The sequence below is a fragment of the Lissotriton vulgaris genome, chromosome 12 (genome assembly GCF_964263255.1).
Source record: "Lissotriton vulgaris chromosome 12, aLisVul1.2, whole genome shotgun sequence".
Lineage (NCBI taxonomy): Eukaryota > Metazoa > Chordata > Amphibia > Caudata > Salamandridae > Lissotriton > Lissotriton vulgaris.
The window spans coordinates 621,707,551-621,729,773 of NC_141700.1; the positions used below are offsets into that span (position 1 = coordinate 621,707,551).

At 43.6% G+C, this 22,223-nt stretch overlaps 1 protein-coding gene across 3 annotated transcripts in view; it reads right to left on the bottom strand.

Annotated features, from left to right (window-relative positions):
- Window positions 1-22,223, bottom strand: part of NFAT5 (nuclear factor of activated T cells 5) — a 956,760-nt gene that overhangs the window by 618,081 nt on the left and 316,456 nt on the right. For 2 of the 3 annotated variants that reach the window (XM_086945726.1, XM_086945728.1), the window contains one exon: window positions 9,506-10,058. In XM_086945726.1, the coding sequence (XP_086801852.1) occupies window positions 9,506-10,058 (553 nt within the window). Of the gene's footprint in view, window positions 1-9,505; window positions 10,059-10,518; window positions 10,581-22,223 lie in introns of all 3 variants that reach the window. The other variant, XM_086945727.1, reaches the window with a different exon arrangement.

Below are 22,223 nucleotides of genomic sequence, written 5' to 3' on the forward strand. Positions count from 1 at the left end.
AAACTGATCGTACCTTTAGGATTCTCGATCCGGAGGAGCAGTCTGGAATGAGGTCTGGGATGTAGAGGCCTGGATCACCAGGCTCTCGGGTGTGGGGTGAACTGACAGGAAGCTGGGGTCACCCGGAGCCGGGCGGTGGCGTCGGGCCACGTTCCGATCTGCAGAAGGGCGGTAGTGGGCTTGGACCAGGAGCCCACCAAAACGTCAGTGAGGGATTCGTTAAACGGCAGGAGAGGCTCCGAGGAGCATGCCTGCGGTTTGAGCACCTCAGTAAGGAAGTTAGTCCTCACGGCCGCGACAGGGAGCTCAAGAGCCAAGGCCTTGGACGCCCTAGTCAACACCACGCTGTAAGCAGCCCCCTCCTCCGTAGCTATGGTAGGAGGGGAGACAAATCCAGTGTCGGCGAAGTGTCCTGACCACTGGCCTCCACCAGCTAGTCTGTCCAGTCCTGGCTCAACTGGCACTGCAGTGCCAGAGGGTCCTCAGACCCCTCCCAGTCCTCCTCGTCATCCATCTCCTGATAGTCAGGGAAAAATGATGGAGCCGGGTCGTCGGTGAATGGCTCACCGATCGGCGTCGAAAATGGCGCCGGTCTGACGCTGGACCCTGACCGGGGCTGGAACGGGGGACAACGTCGTCCGGGGACAATGTCGGGGGAGACACCCTTGGGGACGGTGCCAGTGGAGGGGTGGTAAGGTCGACTGCTGATGTCCCGGATCCAGGCCTAGATCCTGTGGAGCCCCGCGGCGCCGGGACCAGAGTCGTCGACGGCGCCAAAGCACCCAACAGCGCCGGGGCTGGAGCCGCCGGCCCGCTAGGGCACCCAGACGGACCCGCGGGGCGCTAAGGCACCTCGACAGGGCCCGACAGAGTAAGTGAGTCCTCATGGTCACGAATCTCCTTCGGCGTCGCGTGCAGCCCAGGGACCGGCGGGTGTGGAGCGACGCAGCGCTTGCGGCTCTGGCAGAGCCGCGTGTGCGGTGTCGCCCGAACCCCGGGCCGTGTCGTGCGAGCGTCGGAAGTGCGATGGTGCTTCAACTTCTTTTTCGAGTGCCTCGACTTAACCGAGGACTTGGAGCTCGACGATTGGTGGTAAGTCGTCGAGCAGCGATGACTGCGGCCCCGCGACCGATCCCTCAACCTCCTCCTGGACCGGGACCTCGAGCGGCGTGGGACCGTCTGCCGGAGCTAGAGTCGCTTACGGGACCGCTCCCGCCTATCCTTCAAGGTCAAGGCTCAGCAGTCGGGGCACGACTTATCAACGTGATCGGCTCGAGACAGTAAAGGCACAGACGATGGGGGTCGGTCACCGACATCAAGCGGTGACAAAATTCGCAAGGTTTAAACCCAGGCATCCCTGCCGGCACCACGAGTCGAAGATCGACTCGAGAAGTGATACGAAATAGATCAAAAAGTGAGTCAAAAAATTACTAAGAGTACTGCTCTTCCCAGATCTGCGCTTGCTGGCGCGGAAATAGGAAGAACTGACGTCAGAGCGCGAGGGCGGCGTCTAAGTACTCCGACGACATCATTTCGGCGATCACGACGACGGACGCGGAGCCGCAGACGACGCCTACCGACGCGCAGGGGTACTGCTACGCAAAACTTTCCGGATCCAGTCTGACGCCTAGGGATATTCCAAGGTAAGGAATCTAACACTAACTTGTTTCTTTCAGATGGATTCTTCTGACTTTATCTTGTGAATCAAAACCAAACCCAAAGCAATGCCCCAAGGAAGAAGGTGAGGTTGGAGTGTGGACATTAAAACGGGAAGCCTTGGAGGATGGAGTGGAAAAAAAACGACCCTCTGCAGACTTGCAGTTAGGTCTGGTGAAAGTACTGCTAGACGTGAACACTGCTGCCTTGAAGACGTCCAAAACCAGAACACCCCAAGGTCAAACAATAGTTAAGCCTTTGGCTCTGGTGGAATGAGCCGTAGACCCTTTTGAAGATTGTTATTAGCCAAGGTAAAACGATTCCATGCAGAGGACAATTCATTGGGACAAAGTCAGTTTCTTAGCTGCCTTACTTTTATTCTCACCAGGCACTCCAACCAGCGGCTAGTGGCACATCAAATACTCCTTAAAAATGTAGAGCGCAAGGGCATACTGTGAAACAACCAGGTGTAGTCTCTCCTTATTGATGAGGTGGAGAAAAAAAAGTTGGAAGCATGATGTATCCCACAGTAACCATCACACAGCAGGCCTGGCTATCCTGCATTTAAAAAATATATAGACCCAGAGAAGATTTTTGTAAAGTGGCAGTTTGTATGGCTCAACTTTTCTAATTTGGAAATGGAAATTTCATCTCCATCTGTACAGCAAACTGACCATTATAGCAATACCGCAAGACATTGTAATGTGATGAGGCCAGACTAAAAATGGATTGATGTGTTAAAGGCAGAGTGTAACTGTTGGGGCTGGAGATAGAGACTCGGGGACTGCTGACCGCAGTCTTTATTATTATTATTTTTTTAGAACTGGATATATTCCTAAATCGTGGACTGGTAGTAGAACACTTCCTCTCTACAAAACGAATTCCTAAAGAGCGACCCTCAAAATTACAAACAAATTGCCTTACTCAACTCAGTGACGAAAATATTTGTACAGAGAGCATGTTAGAAAAGTTACAAGATTGTATTTAAGAAAAAAAAATGTTATACCCTGTGAACAATCTTGTTTCAAATCCAAGTGCTGCACTGCAGATAATATTGCCATTGTTTAATCAACGTAGATAAATATGTGCAACGAAACACGCAATCAGTTTATACTGCTGTTATTGACTTTTCAAAGGCATTTGATCATGTTGACAGTTAATTCTTTCGAAAGGGTATACCTCTACTGTTATTAAGATTGTAAATGGCTTTAAACTTCTCTACCGGGCGAAGAGTGCTGCTGGGAGAGGATATAGAATTTTCAACAGAAGCAATACCCCCAAAGCCCCTTCACTTTTTTCATTATATTTACATGACTTGCTCTCATTCCATAGCATTAATGATTTTCCTACACGTTTAGGTTCTTTTCATAATTACTTGCTTTTATAAGCTGATGACCAAATTTCATTTGATCTCACGCACATTGGCTTACAGAGCAACTTAAACAGATTAGACTCCAATTTAGTTAAATATTTTCTCAAAGTCAATGCTCAGAAGAGCAAAACAGTTATTCAATAATTAAAACAGTAAGTTAAATTGAAATCAAGGTAGAAAACACTCATTAAGTTTGAAAAGGGGATGAAAGTTATTGGAGCGTGTGAAAAAGTACCCTTATCTTGGCAGACTTTTTTCAGATAACCTTGGCCCTAAACCGGACATAGACCATATAAAATCAAAATCTATATCTCCAGGGGAGTTTTTCTATGTAAATTAGTGGGGAAAATACATTGTAATCATTTGTTACTGGTCTATAAAGCAGAGTCCCACCAATAATACTTTATGGAGTTGAATAGCTCCCTCACTGTCTATGGCCTCCTTCAACATATTGAGGGAAAAATGTTGTGTCCCTTATTTGCAGAACATTTCTACTCTAGTATGGGACTTTCAGCATGAATTAGGCCTCCCAAGTGTCATATAATAATTTGGGAATATCTCTAAAAAAAAGTGATTCCCCTAGCAAATATCCACAAAGATTTGCTCACTGATACCCTTTAACCCTTTCGATGCTGATGACGAGCTCAGCTCGTCATCACCCACGGGTGTCGTGTGCTGATGACGAGCTCAGCTCGTCATGGTGCCACTAAAATGGCATTTTCCAGCACAGGGGGGGGGAAACGCCCAGCAGCCATGTGGTTAAAAGGATACAGTGTGGTTGCCAATTGCACCGTTTTAAACAGGATGCTGCCTAATTTAGCTCTTTCACTAGAACATAACATCAGAAGATTGATATTTCTATTAGGGTCTGATAGAATACGTACTGAATCAATAATAGGGGCATGGAAGAATATTCCCCATGAACAGCAGATCTGGTTCTCTATGTAATAAAGGGGTGCAGACTTTGGGAAATTGCACTCTGTTTGTCTGTCAAGCCGAGTCCTTACAACGCCACTTTTTTCTGAGGAGGGTAAGTTTATTTACAAAGGGACAAAAATGAACATGTTTGTTAATGCTTTTACTATTTATTTTAATTGTTCATAATTTGCATTATTTCTTAATTTTAATGTTTTTAATGGAATTATACAGCGGATTGGACTGTCTATTTTAATATGTTGGTGATCTCTGCCAAGGTCTATAACAATAAATTATTGCTTTGTAGGAAACATAGTGTATTGACCCACATGGAAAGGTGAAACCACTTCTAGGAGAAAGGATGTTTGCAAGCAGTCAACTTGTTTCTCCTCACACTAGGCCACAAACTTGGACTAAGGCTCAAACTAAATTGATTTGGTGGAAGGAGTTGAGCAGTCAAAATGACAATCGCTTTAGATGGTTGATCAAATCCTCTAAATTAGTTCTGCTTAATCTCTACTTACAGAGGCGTAGATTGTGGAGGTTTGGGTGCAGCACCTTACCTTAATACTGGGAGAGCAGGTCCTGCTAGAGAGGAACCTAAAGAGGACGACGGATGTTCAGAGCGTGCCCAGAACCAGGAACCTTGGCTCTACCTGATCCCACCACACCCTTGCTGCAACCTTCCACACCCTCAACCCTGGCCCTTTCTCCACCCTCTGCGGCTGCACAGCACAAAACCAAGCTAGCATTCTCCTGCGCGTACTGTAAGTTTTTATGCATTTACCCACACCTAACCACTTGCATATGCTCAACACTCACTGCACTCGTACTGACAGCACACAACACACCACTCTTCCACACAATCCTGCAACCACCTACACAACACTCAGGACTAGCATACATGCAACTCAACACCTGTTCACTCACCAAACATGCCACAGAGATCTGGGACCTGCTGCACATCAATGCCCGGACCTACTTTTCCTTGCAGAAACCTAGCTGAAACCAGCCACCCGACATCACCACATTCATACCCTACGTACAAGATCACCAGGCAAGACACACTTCACAAGCCTGGAGCAAGAATCAATAATATCATCCACAAGAATGCTATCAGCTGTACCACCTCCTCAGACACGTCATACTCCAAAATGGAACACCTGTCATTTAAGCTCCATGTCAAAGTCAACTTCATTCTTAACGGCACTTTCATCTGGAGGCCACTGGGGAAGCACAACAACTTCACAGACAACATGACGGACTTTGTCTCACCACTCACACTCAAGGCTAGCAATACAGTCTACCTTGAGACCAGACGCTCTACCTGGAAGACCACACTGACTACAAGTGAAAAGCACTCATTGAACACCATGAAAGCCTGGGCCTTGCCCACCGAGTAAAGGGACCTACACACGTTGCCAGACACCTCATGTAACCTATTTTCAACAGCTTTGACAACATCCGTGATGAGAAACCCACACCAGTCTTCTAGACAGACCACCCCATCATCAAGGTCAACACCCCTATCCCAACACACATACTCACCCACTGCCCCCTCCCACCACTGCAAGACAAGCCTGTTGAATCTGGAAGAGCATCACTGACAAGGACTGAAACACTGCTCAACACCCATCGACCCAAACACAGCAACATTACCCCCCCCAGTTCACCAAAAGTCACCAAGAATTTAAACAACTGAATTACCTTCCTGCTCCCTTCAACACAGCAATACAAGATCTAGACCCCCTTCAATACATGTAGGAACTCAGACTGATGAAATGTCACTGCAAACAACTTGAGCACAAATGGCGAATAAGCCAGGAAAATTCAGACAGGAGCACATTCAAATAGGCCCTGAAAAGCAACCACCAAATGAACAGGACTATCAAATGCACCGCTCTGGTGGATCGCATCAATGCCAGCACTAACGGAAGTAAAGAAATCTTCCCACATGAAGGATTTAACCACACTATCCGGCACCTCCAACTCGATTATCCACCTCGAAGAACCTCTTCCCTTACCGTCTCAGAAGTTTGGAAATATGCAATTGCTCCCCCCTGCCCCTCCCATACTGGAAAACCCACCAGGTACTCCTCAATGTTTGCCAACTACAGACCTATCTCCCAGATACCATTGCCAGCCAAGGTCTTGGATAAAATAATCGACAGTCGCCTCACTGTTTAACTCAACAACCAGAAACTCAGCAACAACACTTAGTCTGGTTTCAGAACCAACCACAGCACAAAATCTGCCCTCATCACCACCACAGATGACATTCGCATGACTCTGGACATAGAAGGCAAAGCGGCCCTTATCCTCCTGGACCTCTCTGAAGCGTGTGACACGGTGTCCCACCTTCGCCTCAACTAATGCCAATATGACATCAGAATTCAGGGACTCACACTCTGATGGATCTGCTCCTACCTGACTGAAAGGACCCAGTCATTCAATTTGCACCATACTCCTCAAACACATGTGATCTCATCTGCAGGATTCCGCAGGATCTTCCCTGAACATTACACTCTTCAAAGCATACATGATCCCTTTAGCCAGCATCATTCTCCCACAACTTCAACGTTTCTCTCCTTCACCGACAATTAAACTTCTTCTCTCCATCATGGACAAGACAGCAAGTACCTAGATCAAGTTAAATGCCTCCATGAATGAAATTGTCCACTGGATGAAGCCTGTCCAAAGCTGAACATTGACTACTCGGAAATCATGATCTTTGGGAAGTGATCTTCACCGTAGGACTCCACCTGATGGACAACAGAGCTAGGACCAACAACCACCACCCACACCAACAACCTCTGGATTGGCATAAACAGCAAACTTGACATACCGCTCAAGTAAACATTGTCACATCATACTTTCATAAACTGAAGATGCAGAGGAAGATTTTTAAATGGCTCCCAATCAGCACCCAGAAAAACATAAACCCTCGTCACATGCAAGCTGGACTACGGGAACACCATACTGTACCAGAATCAACAACAAAATTCAAAAGAAGGCTGCAGACCATAAAGACTTAATGGCCAGAGTCACTCACATTAAACAAACCTTAAGGAGTTCTGCAGGCACTCCATACACGAACGAGCACAATTCAAACTCTTGACCCACACTTCCAAGGCACAACATAACACTGGCCCAGAATGCCACATCAATCGCATCTGCTTTCACAAACCGGAATTCCAGACACATCCACTCGTCTGGACTCCAGCTTGCACACATCACACACATACGGAAAACCAAATCTGGCAGTTGATCCTACTCCTATATTGCTCTAAAAGAATTACATGATTTGTCGCTAAACTTAAGAGACTCCTCCCTACTTTTTGAATTCCGCAAGAAGCTGAACACCTGGCTTTTTGAGGAGTACCACTAGGTTCTATATTTGGCTAGACTCACACCTGTTGAACACCAGGATAACCTCATGGTTGATACTGCACTCTACACATATTCTTAATATAACATGATAGGGACAGGAGTTCAGGGTACCCGACCCTCCTGCGCCAATTAGGGGCCACCACAATAAGTTGTGCTAGTTCCCACCTGAATTTCTTCAGGAACCACAGGATCAAAAACAGTGCAAAGAAATGAGCAATGAGTGTACTTTGAGCTAGTTCATAGATTCATAGTTCATAGATTTACCGAGAACACAACCCCTCTGGACGAAGATAAAACTCTGGTTGCAGACACCACTCATTATCAGCAAGATAACTTTTGCAGAGTTTGCCTGACCTGATGTTCAGAGATCCTGTTTCACCATGAGGAAACCCCTATAATGTCTCAGCCATCCCCAAAGCCTCAGAGTCTGACAGAGGGCAAAAGACTCCACTCTGCCATACTTGTTTTAATGCCACATGGCCGTCACGAGGTCCATTAGCACTTGGATCAACTTGTACATGATTAAGCTCAAGAAGATTTATATGGTGGTGCTGCTCCATCGGAGATATAAAAGGCCTTTTATTACCATTTCACTCAGCTAACCTCCTCAGCCAAGAGACCAAGTATCAGTCACGTAAGCTCTAGCGGGAGCCAGAAAAATGGACCGCCACACATCAGATTGGCATCCATTATCCATCATCGAAGGTCCTGAGGTGTCTTGATGGACATGCAAATCACGTAAAGCATCCCCCTAGCGTTGGACCCACTGCAGTTATGGAATCCAATATAGGGCTTATACATGCCTAGAGGGTAAGGAAAATGCTACTTACCAGTATGCATCTGTTCTTGGCATGCAGAGCTGCAGATTCTCACACTTAGCATTAGATCGCCATCTGGTGTTGGGTTCGAATGTTTACAGGTTGTTGCATGTTACAACGACCGCGTAACAATGCATACCATTAGCCCGCAAGTCGTTACAACAACTTGCGGAAGGGGGGAAAAGTGTTGGATTTAAAATCTAACATCTTCCCTACTGTCCGCACAGACTGGAGTAGGAAGAGTAAATTCTACTATTCCAACATCAGACGCCCCCCTCCGCAAGTCGTTGTTATGACTTGCGGGCTAATGGTATGCATTGTTACAACACGGTTGTTGTAACAACCGCGTTGTAACATGCGGGGTGAGGGAATGCGGGAAAAAGTGGCATATTTGCCTAGAGATGTTTTGGTCTGTTACCAACATCTGCTTTAGACATAAGTAGCATGGCTTGTCATCATTCCTCTTTAGAGACATCCTTGCACATTGCCACGGTTTATAGACTAATTTGAGAATTCAGTGAAAACCAAAATTGTTAGGAGTGCTCTAAAACAGGGTCTTTGGGCATAGAAACGGTCATGGTCACAAAGGGGTGGCCCTTTTATGCAGCTGTGACGTCATGTTCAGGAGGCAAGAGTTGCAAAGCAGGTTGATGACATTACCTATCGGCATGCAGGAGCTTTTGCAAAAGTTGCCAGATCCAGTTGGGTGCCTGAGAAGACTGAAGAATTTGCAATTAGAAATATGCATCAGAAATAAACTTTTCGATAACTCTTTTTAACAGAAAGGCAATATGGTCCTGAGATGCCGGAAACTAACCCGAAATCCAAATTCAGCTAAGCAAAAAAATGTACCACTGAGCTTATAGAAAATGTCTGACCAACACTGATATTGCACACATTTAAAGGTTCATCAACTTGATTTGAGCATATCAAAGACACACACAGACACCTAGCATTTTATTAAACATAAAGAGTTAGAAAGAGAAAGTTAAGCCACAAGAGGAGCTAGTCTAATCTAGGAGCAAGGGGACACACCTCAGTGGCAATGAACAAATGTCTTACTGTAGATGGGTCAAAAATGCATTGTTTTTATGAACATCAATTCCAGCAATCATGTTTAATAATGTACTTGCACGAAAGGCACGTTTAGGTCTAGCAGTTGTTTCCAAAAATGGCTTAAGGGACCTAAAGGATAAAACATGGGGTAAAGCAAAACACTTCTTGATTTGCAGAGAAATATACTTTTCGCCATACTGCTTGAAAACTTAAAAAGAGAATTGGAAATAGGTAAACAAAAGTACATTCTTTGGTAAACTTTACAGAAAATGATAAAATTGAAAAAACAAATACCAACCCGTTGCTTGCTTGAGAGCTGCTTTTGTTGTCCGAAGTGAGCTGGGAAAGCACATAGTGAGGTGCTTTGGCGCTGTCTGCATCAAACACATCCATGTTGGATTCGTCACAGTCATGTCGTTTGATTCCTGGCCTCTCCTTGGTATTACGTTTGCGCGACTTACGGGGCACCTCTGTATTATCATTGTAAGAATGGGTGCTCATGTTGCTGAAGTTGGCTGTGGAGTCATCGATCCACATGGTGCTGCTCGGTTCAGACTCCACCACACCCCCATCATCTTGACATGACATCAGACTATTATCCAGCAAGTCCTCGGGTGGTGGTGAGATACTCAGGACCCTCCATCTCATAGGTGCCGCCTGTTGCTGCTGAATTGCTTTACTGGTAAACTGCTTTTCACTTACCACTCTGTTACTTACCCCAATGGTCAAGGAGCAACTCTCCAATTTCATAGCTTTGCTGTCCGTGACTGAGGTAGAGTTAATGGTAGGGCTGGAAGTGGTGGTAAAGGAGCTGCGAGCACCGCCCATGGAAGAAGAGGAAGATGAAGCATCTGCGGTGTACAATTCAAAAGTAAATACACAGATTTTCACATGCTTGGGCTAGCAGTCCCATTGTAATTAGGCTTAAGTTCTTTTTTTTGGTTGGTTTTGGCATTCCCAAATGAGGAATGTTTAAATATTGGTACATTTTTCAAAAGAAATGCTGCAAGCAATACAAATGAACTGCATATTGTTACAGGGTTTTCTCGAAAAGCCCGAGAGTGAATCAACTTTCGGTAGCAACCAAATCCAAATATATGTTTATCAAGCTATGTCATTTTAATTTTTATAGTGGCTGTAGGAAACCAACAACAGCCCTTATGGGCATATTTTATTATACAATTAATCCCTAGATGCAATATGTATGCTTGTAGCCAAATTTAAATGCCAATTGAAACAATTCTCATCAATATTTGATTTGAAAAGGTGGGACTGCGCTTAGCCACAAAATAATTAAAATAAATGTCTAACCTATGAAGCAGAGAACTACAGGTCATTATTAATGCAGACACTCCCTGCTTCAGAGGCAATTCCTGGAATACAAATACGAGAAAATGCATGAGAAACAGCTGCTGATTAACACTTCTTTATAAAAAAAATATTGTAAATATTTTAACAAAAAGAAACGGAATAATGAGTAAAAAGGAACTGATACCACTTACAGTCCTAAATTCCATAGTATATACCAGTAAAATAACTAGACTACAGTATCTAATAATAGGTAGGATCAGATCTTACAAACCGTTTTACTGAAATATCTAAAAGGATGTTATGCTTACTATAAACGTTAAGGACACGTTGATCAAATACTTGCAAATCACATAAATGACATGTTACTGAACAGCTTTAAGGAGACTGCTCATCAAAAAACACCCTACAATAATGGGATAAATACAGAAATAAAATGTTACCATGGAACTTGAACTGGGCACACTAGCATGAACGAACTGGGGTAACATTTTATCAGCCATTCTCGGCTTGAAGACCTTTACTCGAAAAGGCCTATTATGTTTGAATACGCTTTCTTTTTTGGTTGCAGAAAGCGTACTTTTTTTGCAGTGCCCCTTCAATAAAGTTCTCAAAGCTCTATACAAGTGAAGGTGGAACATTTTACCCACCGAGAAAAGTAGTCGGTTTAGGTCAATTCACTAAAATGAGAGTGGTAAAAGCTGTAACATCTCAGACGGGTTGACGCCTGATGAGAGCGCAGGACTGAGTCCTCTTACTTAACCCAAAGCCATATCCAATGAGTGTTTAACGGGAGGTGGAGGAGAACGAGAATAAAACAAATTTACAGCCACCTTAAATTTCAACTCGTGCTTCTGCCTGAGACCAGGGATAGCAAGACACTATCAGGTTACCAGAGGCTATACCAGGTATACCTGCAGCCACTCAATCAGCTCTAAGGTATAACAGAAGCTCTGCCTAGCAGTGCTGTGTTGTGGTTGAAATGTCATTTTCATATTTAAATTGGTGTAAGGTTCCCTTACGTAATCTTTTCATGCCCACAATTGTACATATAGATTCAACCTTTACCTGATTGTTCTCAGCAACATCAGCTGGAATATTGGCACGGATAACTCCAGCAGAACAGAAGTTCCTCTTTAAGAGAGGGGAGGCAGTGACAGGCAAGCTCCACCGGTTACAGTCAGCCACTAGCCAAACTAGGTAAACATGTTTAGACCCGTTGCTGAAGAATTGTAGACATTTCTTGGAGTTGTAAACAGAATTTGGTCAACTGGTTTAGTAATTCTTAGCCCCTTATTACAGCTCTTGGGAAAGTTAAAATCGCACACTTTAGCCCACAATTGAAAGACCTCTCTATACCCTACAACACCTTAACGGGAAGCATTCATTTATGATTTTGCAAATGTTTATCTATTGGCGATATTTACTAGTTTTCAGTTGCAAGCCACAAAGAGGAAAAACAAACCCTACTGACGAAACATCCAGCAAAGTAATTTGTAATTTTTCAAGTCATTAGATTATTTTCCTACCAACATGTTTTTTATGGTCCGGATTTACAGGACTGCTGCTGCCAGACAGTTATGTGATTATCACTTTAGAGGGACTTTGGCTCTGCCCACAAGTTGGGACCCAAGGAGCACATGTTCTGTTGGGCAGAAGTTTTGTGCTTCCACAAAAAGAAAAAAACTTCTTGCCCTCAAGCCGCTGTGATCATGTTGCTTATTTACCCAGCTACCTGCGTTTGAACGTTCAGGTGCTTACAGATGCCACTGGAATGCTATTCAAGAGTCTTAGATACTAATTTATGATGTTTTTCTCTGGCATCAGTACCGATGGGAGAGGGCAGACTTTAACCTACGCAGATTTTTAGGTCTGGCTAGACAGTGCAACTTTCACCTGGTCTTTTAACCTACACCAATATAATTCTACAGTTCTTTGCTGCCACCGAAAAATACATATGTATTCCCATTTTATTTACTTGTAATGCTTCAAGTTACCATTCACAATTTAATTAAAAACAGGCCATTTGGCATTGCCAATGCTCTTCTGTAAAAGTCCGTTCCCGAAATAGTTACATAACTGGGAGGGTCTTCCCTATTTTCAATTGATGGGAACAATGCGCCTCCTTTTGTCAAGTCGGTAAATTCTCTTTCAGCTGCTGACAGTTATGAACAGTAACAGGATATATACGTGTATTCAGAAACCAAAGTTACCGTAAGCACAACTATTTTGTACCAATGTCCAGCTCTATGCCATTTCCAAATACTAATTAAGGTTATCAAGACAGCTTAGTTTTGAAAGACTATGACATAACCTCAAAGAAAAATGCAAAAGAAGGAGAGTATCAATAAAAGGAAGACATAGAACCCTAAAGAAATGTTGTTTGCGTTTAAAAGCTGTACAGGGTAAAACCTACTGGGCCTGATCGTCTAGACGCCAATGGTGGAAAGAGTTTAACATGAATCCACGTGGACAGATGTTTGAGCTAAGCATCTTGTAAAATTATGGAATTTACAGTGTGCGCCGTTTAACGCTCATCCCTTTCCAGGGCCCAGCATAAGATACATATTTAGCAGGTAGAGCTCTGCATTGTGAAGCTATAACTAGATACTAACATGACCTAGAGGAATAGAGATGAAGAACAGCGAATCCCTCAGGAATAAGGCGCTAAAGTTTGAATAGTGATGGGAAGAGTCGCCCACTTTGGTCCCCTGCTTGAGACTCGAATTCTGGTGAGAAAAGCAAAGCTCATCTTGTTGCTTAGTCCGTAAGACTGGGAATAACAAATTATCTACCTTTGTTAACACTAGTTCTGGTGGATACCCTATCTAGCCACAGATCTCTCACCTTCTCAACTCCCTCGCTGCACCAAACTGGATCATAGTTACCCATCGATAGGTGGCCTATTGATTCTGCATAAATCAACCCTAACAGCTTACAGTGCGACCGTGTGAAGATTCCAGCTTCGGACCTTTCAGAATTTTAAAAGCCCATTCTACAAAAGGAGAAGGAGGGAGGGTGGTGAGGAATCTGCAGTTAGGTAGTGTCTCCACTAAAAGGCATACTACCGGAGGTAAGTTGCTCTTCTGATGGATGCCTCCCTTTTTTAGGAGATACCAAAGTAGTACCTCCTAAAATGAAGCATCAGATAACTGCACTTATACCGGAAATCCTGTAGGAATTGAGCAGAGGAATGTCCATCTCTTTGAGCTTGATTTCGAGACAGTAATGCCTGGGGGAGGGGTGAACCAAAACATGTCACAACCTGGCAGATGCCCAATACTGGAACAACTGCCCTCAGTGCTTCAGTGGCGCCTTTGTATCTGATGGAATGAGTTCCAAGGCCCTAGGGAGCATCCTCTTAAAGGCTGGAGCATTTTTATATACTCAGGATTATTCATTTGGAAAGAGTTATTATAAACAACAAAAGAGTGTCGCCAAAGGAAAATTTGCGCAAAGCACAGGATTGAGAAGAAGGATATGAAATCAATCTATGGGAAAAGTCACTTAGGGATTTCTTAAGAAGCCCTCACCCACCACCCTGGGTGGTGACATGCTTCATCATCGGGCCCACCAGGAGAAGCCGAATGCCTCCCTGGTGTGCTGCAACGCCAGATTACTGCAGGGCTGGGTTTTTTTGTGACAATAGTGTGAAAAAAAGTGGGTTCAAAAATGCCAACAAGCTGTACCAGACAAAAAACTTTATTCTGTGGTTAGCCAGGCATTAGTTAAAATGTATGTGTCGGGAAATTTACCAACTAATGTGTTGGGTATTTCCCACTTAAAGTGGGGTCGACATGTTTCTGCCCTTATGTGTATTAATTTTACTGGGCTTTCATCAGGACCATGTAGTTGTGTACCTCGGTGGTATAGGCGCGCTAAGGCCCACCCTTGCCAGAGGACGTGAAAGTTAAAAGTAAGGTGTAAAATTAAGTGCAAAAACAAACCAGAAAAAGTGGTGGTTCCTTCGAAATGTGAGGAACCTGTGGTCTGAAAGGAAATGACAAACACACAAAGAAGACAACAGAAATGGTATTAATGTTAGAACTGGAGCGTATTTTGCAAACACTGATCTCAAAGTTCTGTGCTTGGGCTAGTCAAAACGCGTGCCCGTGGTGAAAAATAATGTTATTTTAATGCCTGAAACAGTGTCTTGGGAGCCAGGCAGTCTCGGGGCATGCATTTAGAAAAGAGAAAACGATTGCTAGCTGACAGGATGACTACTATCACATCACTCGTGCTTTTGCGATCAATGTGCCCAAATGGAGGGTCGGTGTTGATATGAAGTTAGCTCTAATCAAACGTTTAAAAACAAATTAAAATAAAGATGGCAAATTTCTCACTTGTTAGTTAAAAGATCCACACCCCATGTGTCTCGGGAGGGGAGTGGTGGCGACAATGGCACACCCTAAGAAGGCATGTAAAGAAACGGAGACACAATTAGCCAAGGGAACTGGGATGCAGATTACTTAGCTGTGCGCTGATCGGAGAAGTGGTAGAGATGAGCGCTGATCGGAAAAAGGTCTTACGCCCGCAACGCCAAACAACCGCTCAGCACCTAGCGATCTCCTCAAACCGGACCCCGTGGATGGGGGCCCGGAAGCCGAGTTCCGCTGATATGCTGTGTACGCGAGGCTGAGGGCGTTGCCAATGCCGGTTCGGAACGAGGCGAGCGTGAGATGACGCTCGTACCTCGGTGTCCAATCGGCTGAAAGAATCAAAGCGAGGCTTGGAATACAAGCACTCGCGTTGTTGTCCTAGTTACCGAAGAGTAACTAGTGCAGGCAGAATACAGTCGGGCAGCCCAGTATGGCAAGTTAATCCCCATAACTGAAAATTAGTTGCGCGAGATAGGGGAGTGGAAGCGATTGTGCTCTATGTGTTGTGGTAAACACACAGAATTGGTTTAAAGGAAAGGAAACGAGACCTGAACTTTGGCAAGAAGTATTGAATCAGGCATTTTTTCGGAGTTGGGTAAAGAGAGCAGTGTCACTGCTGGTTAGTTTAATCTCCCACTAGGTATACATAATAAATCAGTGGAAAAAGTGATGAATATCTCCACGTTGTGCATTAAACTCTGAGCAAAAGGAGGTCTCATAGATAAAGAGATAGGAAAATAACTTCATAAGAGACGGGCAGTGAGCAGCAACATGCAGTGGAACACAGGTCCACATATGGAATTCGTCAACGTCTTAGGACTGAAGACCAAGGTATTTGGTCATTCAGCCCATTGATGTGGGTTCCCAGTCTGTACACCCAACGTTGCTCTTTTTCGAAAAGAATGTTAGTTGTATTTCTTTCCGCGGTAATCTGTTCAATTATTGTCCAGCGGAGATCATTAGGTGTGTGTGTTTTTTTGGAGGAAATGTTCACTCATCTTAGTTGTTGACTTGCGGCACCTGATGTTACTACAGTGCTCGCAGATCCGCTGTTTCACCTTTCGTGTTGTCATTCCTATATATCTCTTCAGACAGGGGCATGTTATCATGTAAACAACATTAGTCGAGTTAGAGCTGGTGTGTGTCCTCTGTAGCCATATTTTTCCTGCTTCCAGAGAGAGTTGTTTGGTGTGTGTTGTTAAATGACATACACTGCAATTTGCGCAAGGAAAATGTCCAGTAACGGGGGGTAAGCCCCATGCATTGGTGACGGACCTCACATTTACGGAGTTGGACGTATCCGTTTTTGGACGTGTGTGTACCAAGGAATCTTTCAAGCTTATACCCTTTTTGAAAGAGAAGAGGGGTTTCTCCCAGGTTCTCTTGTTGCTTGTTATGATTTTCCAGTGTTTGTTCACTGATTTTTTCATGGCATCTGAGATAGAGCTATATGTGGTCACACGCGTTAGGGGTATATCAGATGGTTCCTTGACAGTATCTTCCAGGAGGGCCTCCCGTGGTTGGTTTCTAGCACGTTTGTTTCCTTTCTCCAAGATTTTTTTCGGGTAACCACGTGACTTTAGTCTTTCAGTGAGGTCTGAGGCTTGGGTCTTGTAGTCCCTGATGTCAGTACAATTCCTACGTATCCTGAGGTATGGGCCGTAGGGTAGGTTCTCCCTTAAGGGTCTCGGGACTAGTTTATGTTAGTAAAAACTACTGAAAAGTTGGTAGCAGAGCTCAGGTTCCATGTTAAAGGGTATGGAAAGAAACAAACATATCAGTACACAGAGGTGGCACATTTACATGGCTCGATGATATCACTTACTTAGGTGGCACAAGGTTGCCACAGAGCCAATGGTGCGGCCTATCGGCATATAGGAGCAGTTGCTTTGAAAATTTACTGATCCACTCCATCACCTGGTGAGGATTAAAAAAGTGAGGAATCTGCAATTGGAAATATTCATAAGAACAGCAAATATAATAAAGAAGATCGGTGGCGACTTAAGAGGATTTTGGAAATCTGTTTTAGAAGTTCAATTAACTATTTAAAGCTTCTGCTGTTCTGCATTCTTGTCTTTGTCCATCCACCATACAGCTGCATTCTTTCAGTACATATACAAATAGCTCATTTTAGAAATATGGTTTTATCTAGTCATAACAGCATTAAGAATCCATTTTGAAAAGGGGACACCTAAATTAAATATATTTTAACATACTTTGTTTTTGTTTTTAACATACTTATCAAGGGCATGGGAGTAGGCTAGACCCAATTCTATCCAGGCGGCTATGGTGACTACAGAAAACGGTGCTTCAAGCAATCCTATTTCAAACATAGGTTTGGATTTGCCATATTTCTTATCCAAGACATTGGAAATTAAAGACGACATGGCATTTCCCGAATCTACACGCTAAACGTCAGCAAACAAATCATATGCAAGAGTAGAGTTCTGGGGCTAGTTTTTGCGGACACTATTCATATGAAATGTCCTTGTCATCAGGCACCGGGTAAGAAGAAGAAGAAGAAGAAGAAGAAGAAGCAATAGACTGCTCATCTGCATCTCTTCAGATTCAGACTCTGCACACTCTCAACACTACTTGATTGATGGTCTTCAAGCTGCTAGATGTAAAAAAAAATCTGTGACGCTGGAGGCTTACATTACACTATATAGCAAAATCCGCTCATGGTTAAAAAGCAGGAATGTTCAGCTACCCCTTGGAATCATTGCAAAATACATTCATTTACTAACAAAACACAATTAGAAGGCACAGGTTCTCTTACTCGTAAAACAGTATCTCTACATGGAACGAATGGACCGAGATCTCACATTAGCACAGCTTTCTGCGCACAATGGTCTATATGATGAGGCCATAAAGCACAAAACTAACAGAAGGGTTGCTCAATTTGTTTGCATAGAACACAGGGATGAACAAACTGCAGGGTAAGGCAGTTCTATGAGGCTTATTGGAAACATGCAACCAGAATCAGCATTAGGAGAAAAACAGATATTGGTCTTCTCATCGAACTGATGCCACAGTCAGAATCCAATAAAAGTCGTTTCTTGAAAAAGCTTCCCCGAATAACTGTAAGGGCACCAAGTAAAGAACGATCACAGCGGTCACAGTTACAGAAGGGCACTTGATGCCAATTGAGAAAAGTTTAATGAAAGGTCATGACAAAACAAAGCAAAGGGCGGTTCTTGTATCCAGAACTACAAAGATATGGAAAACTGCTCTCCTCCACTCTCCTGCTATCAAGTGAATATCCCTGCTCCCTGACTAACTTCTTCACCCAGTTTCCAAGCTGCACAGTCAGGTGAAAATGGGAAACTAGATGATTTGAAGAGTATTGGTTATGCATGTCTGGTATAGGAAGGTCTTAGCGTTGGCTTTAACACATTAATTCAAAACTTTCGACTACTCCAATTAGATACAACAATTTTCTAGCAACAGAAGAGATCTGTACTTACGGAGTTTTTGAGAAGGTGCCTGGGCAAAGTACTGAAGAAAAAACAATTGTTTGTATATTTAGAAATGGGGAATAAGGCATTGCTCTTTTTCCCGCAGTTGCACCTTGTACTGCTCAAAACAGGAGGAACACCCTTATATGCTGCTCGAGTATCAGTTCCATTTCACACACCATTGTTTCCTAGTTGAATGTAAAGTCTTAAATCTTCAGTTACATTCAAAAGCAGTCACATACATGAAAAGTAAAAGTGATCATGTTTCATTATATCATGCATTATTGCATTGTTCTTCAGTTAAGCAAAGTAAAGCATATGTCAATAACTACAATTTATATTCTAAACGAGAACGTCAGTGTACTTATAGAAACCGATTTGCAGCCACTTTGAGGTTCAGATTAGCAAGGATGCTGTCTTCATTCACCGTGTTCTTCTCATACAATATGGGCAAAATAACAAAAAGGGCAAGTCTTGATAAACCTACTTTCCCTTAAACAAAATTAAACAGTAGGTAGACTAGTAACATGCCAAAAAGGTAAGCTGATTAACCTAGCCATTTCCCTAATATACACCTGTAAGGTGAACTGCAGCCACTCAGTATGTTTCGGTAGGTTCTTTCAGTGTTGTCCCAAACCTTACAAAATGGTCTTAAAGCTCCCTGGTGATTGAAATCAGCTCGCCACAGGCAACACACATCGAGTTTATTCTCGAAATAACTTTGTTACAGTTAGGTTGCTATCATGAGCCATTAGGGTTAAAACATGGTGATCTGAACTGAATACGATATCATAAACCTTAAAAATCGATCTTCTCATCTCAAAGGCACCCTCATTTTAGAGTCTTTTACAAGTGGATCGTTAAATGGTGGAAAGAAGCACTGGCAAAACCATTCGTTTTCTCTTATGCGAGACCAATTAGTGTTGCCAATGGTGTTTAAAGATGTTGTACAGCAGTGCAAGCTGCTGTGTAACATGGCTCAAAGTAAATAAAAACCTAGCACTTTGGCGTGTCTAGCGTTGAAAGTACCATATCGCTTTGTTTTTATTTAGTTTAAGCTTTGTTGCACAGCAGTCCGTGCTGCAGTGCACCATCTTTAATAAAACATTAACAAAGCCAAATAGCTCTGCTTGAGCTATATGGTTTTCTTAATGTTTTTTAAAGATGGCTTAAAGTAAATACAAACAAAACGCTATGGCAGGGCCAGCGCTTTCTGTTATAGTGCTTTTTGTTCAGAGGCAGGGGTGGGAGGGCAGGCAGTAAGTAACTACGAAGGGGGAGGTACAGGCCAAACAACAAGGATGGGAAAGGGCTGACATGGGGTAGAGAAGGCCTGCAAAAACCTGCTCTCATAAGGAGTACCTGATTAAAAATGAAAAAAAAAAATAGTACCTCTATAAGCGGCGGCCAGTAGATGGACACTGGCCGCAGAGACAGGAAATTTTACTTGGTTCAAGCTCTATGGACAACTGCACGACGGAAGAACAGAAAACAAAGTGGAAGCAGCAGAAGGCCCTGACCAATGAGAAGCAAGGAAATTAAAGCTACGTGGAAGCCAACCAATGGTGAGTATCTATAAGTATGGGCAGGCCCTAAGCCTGCTTTTAAGCTTTTTAAATTTACAATAGCTTTTGCTGATTGTGCATACATGCTGTAAAAGCGAAACCTAAAAAGAGTTTTTGGGAAAAGGCACTTAAGTGATCAACACTGACTGGGTGGTCTGGTGGGAAAAAGAAACCAAGACAGTAGCTTTGTTTTTGGTCAAAACGCTGAGTAACGGTTGTACGACGGTACAATGCAGGTAAATACATTGAATGCTTTTCCAACGCATGTTTTTACCACAAATATGGTTTTACAATGCATGCCAATACCACACATTGTTTTTATAAACAAAAACAATGTATCTTTGGGGGGGGTCTCTCCCCCCCCCCCCCCCCCCCAACTTATCTGAATCGCGTGGTAATGCCATGCGTTGTAAAGGCATTCACGTGGTAGAAATATGTGCAATATAAAAATTGGGGGTAAAGGCACAACGAGGTAACAATCTTGTTGGAAAGGCTGTTTTACTGAGGAACAGCTGTATGGTGACAGTTGGAACATTTTTATAGAATGATCTAAAATGCGAGAAAACCGGAGAACAATGCAAAACGTGTAAAACTTTTACTATTACATTAAACTTAAATTGCACAAACATCTGAAGTGTAAATATTGGAAAACATTTAGCTCAGCTCCTGGTTACTTACAGCATTCACAAACTGGATAAAAACAAAGTAATTTGGTCCCTTTTTTACTAGGTTTTCCTTTCCATGAAAGGAGGCTCACCCACTTAGTGTGCCTACTATGGCGTAAAGAATATGACTTTAGATTCATAATTAAGCTGAAGGTATGTAGGCTTAAATATTTATACATCAGAAAATCGCTAGAGAAGTCCTGATATACTTTCCGGATTCTATGTATGCCTTAAAGGTAAATGACATGGAAAGCCAATGGTCTTCTAAACCGTATCAAAAAGAGTGGCGGTTCTTATGCTGCAGAAACCCCACCTGCTGGGCATCTGGGCCTGCTTTTGGCCTGGCATGGCTATGACAGTGTTTCACATGGTTATTGCAGGGGGTCTAGGGAGGTAGCTATACTACTCCACAGAAGTTTCCCAATGGCAGTCATGCAGGTTGTGTCAGATGGACAACAGTGATATGTAAGACTGGAAAGGTGCTTGGAGGTCGGCGCTACAATCTACTCAGTGTCTATGTTCCAGGGCAACTGGTCAAATCCACCCTTAAGACTCAGATAGCAGGGCTTCAACATGGATATACGAACGTAGGCCGTGACTTTAACATAGTCTAGAGACTCCACAGGCCTCACTCAGGCCAACAGTGTTGGGAATACTGTCCTGTTTGATTGAGCAATGAGCCCGAGGCTTTGTGATGCACGGCGCGTTTGAGTAAACCTCCACCACAGCCATTCGGGGCACCAGATCCCATATAGATATCTTCTTTTCCTGGGTCACAGACTTTTTGGGAACGACTGAGTACGGATCTTCCTGAGAGGTAACTTAGATCACTCACTGGTTGTGGTCAACCTGGGAACAAGGGGGTGGGCTGCCGACCCATCTGGCATTTGAACACTTGGGATCTTGTCAATAAAGCATGCTAACAAATTCTGGACCAGGACCTACAGAATTAGTAAGACCTTAACAGGGGATCTGTGGATTCCCCGGATAACTTCTGGGTAACTTAAAAGGCAGAAATCAACAACAATTGTACTTAAAAGGCATACATAAGGGTAATAGACAAAACATACCTGAAAACTCGAGAGAGACCGAAATAAAAGCAGATGACATCCCATGAAGCTCAGAATATGGCCTTTGAAGGGGCACCTGAAGGTTTGGCGGATGGACAAGTAAAGCACCCACTGTTGCGCCACAGGGCAACATTGAGACTCTAGCTGCGCTTTGGTGAAGCACAATAGTGATGTAGACAAACAAGGGCTTTCCCAGAATGATGTGCTTCCTATTGCTCAGACGCTCTTATAAATACTGAACTTAAGCTGTACACAAAGGTATTAGCATATAGACTTATCTGGATGATACACGCAATGGTCCACCAAGCCAGTACAGCTTTATCCCGCATTGTAGCACCCGCACTGTATTCGGTGGGTCCATGCGGAACTAGGGAACTAATAAAGTCTCACTGGGTCTAGTATTGTTATTTGCTTGTTGACTTTGAACTGGAATTTCCTGATAGGAGTACTTTCCAAACTGGGGGTTGGGCCTTGTTTCGTGGCATATTTGCGGCTACTGTACATCCAACCAGGGGCACAGGTACGTGTTAATGGAATCCTCTCCAGCTCCTTCTCGATATAGAGAGGCACC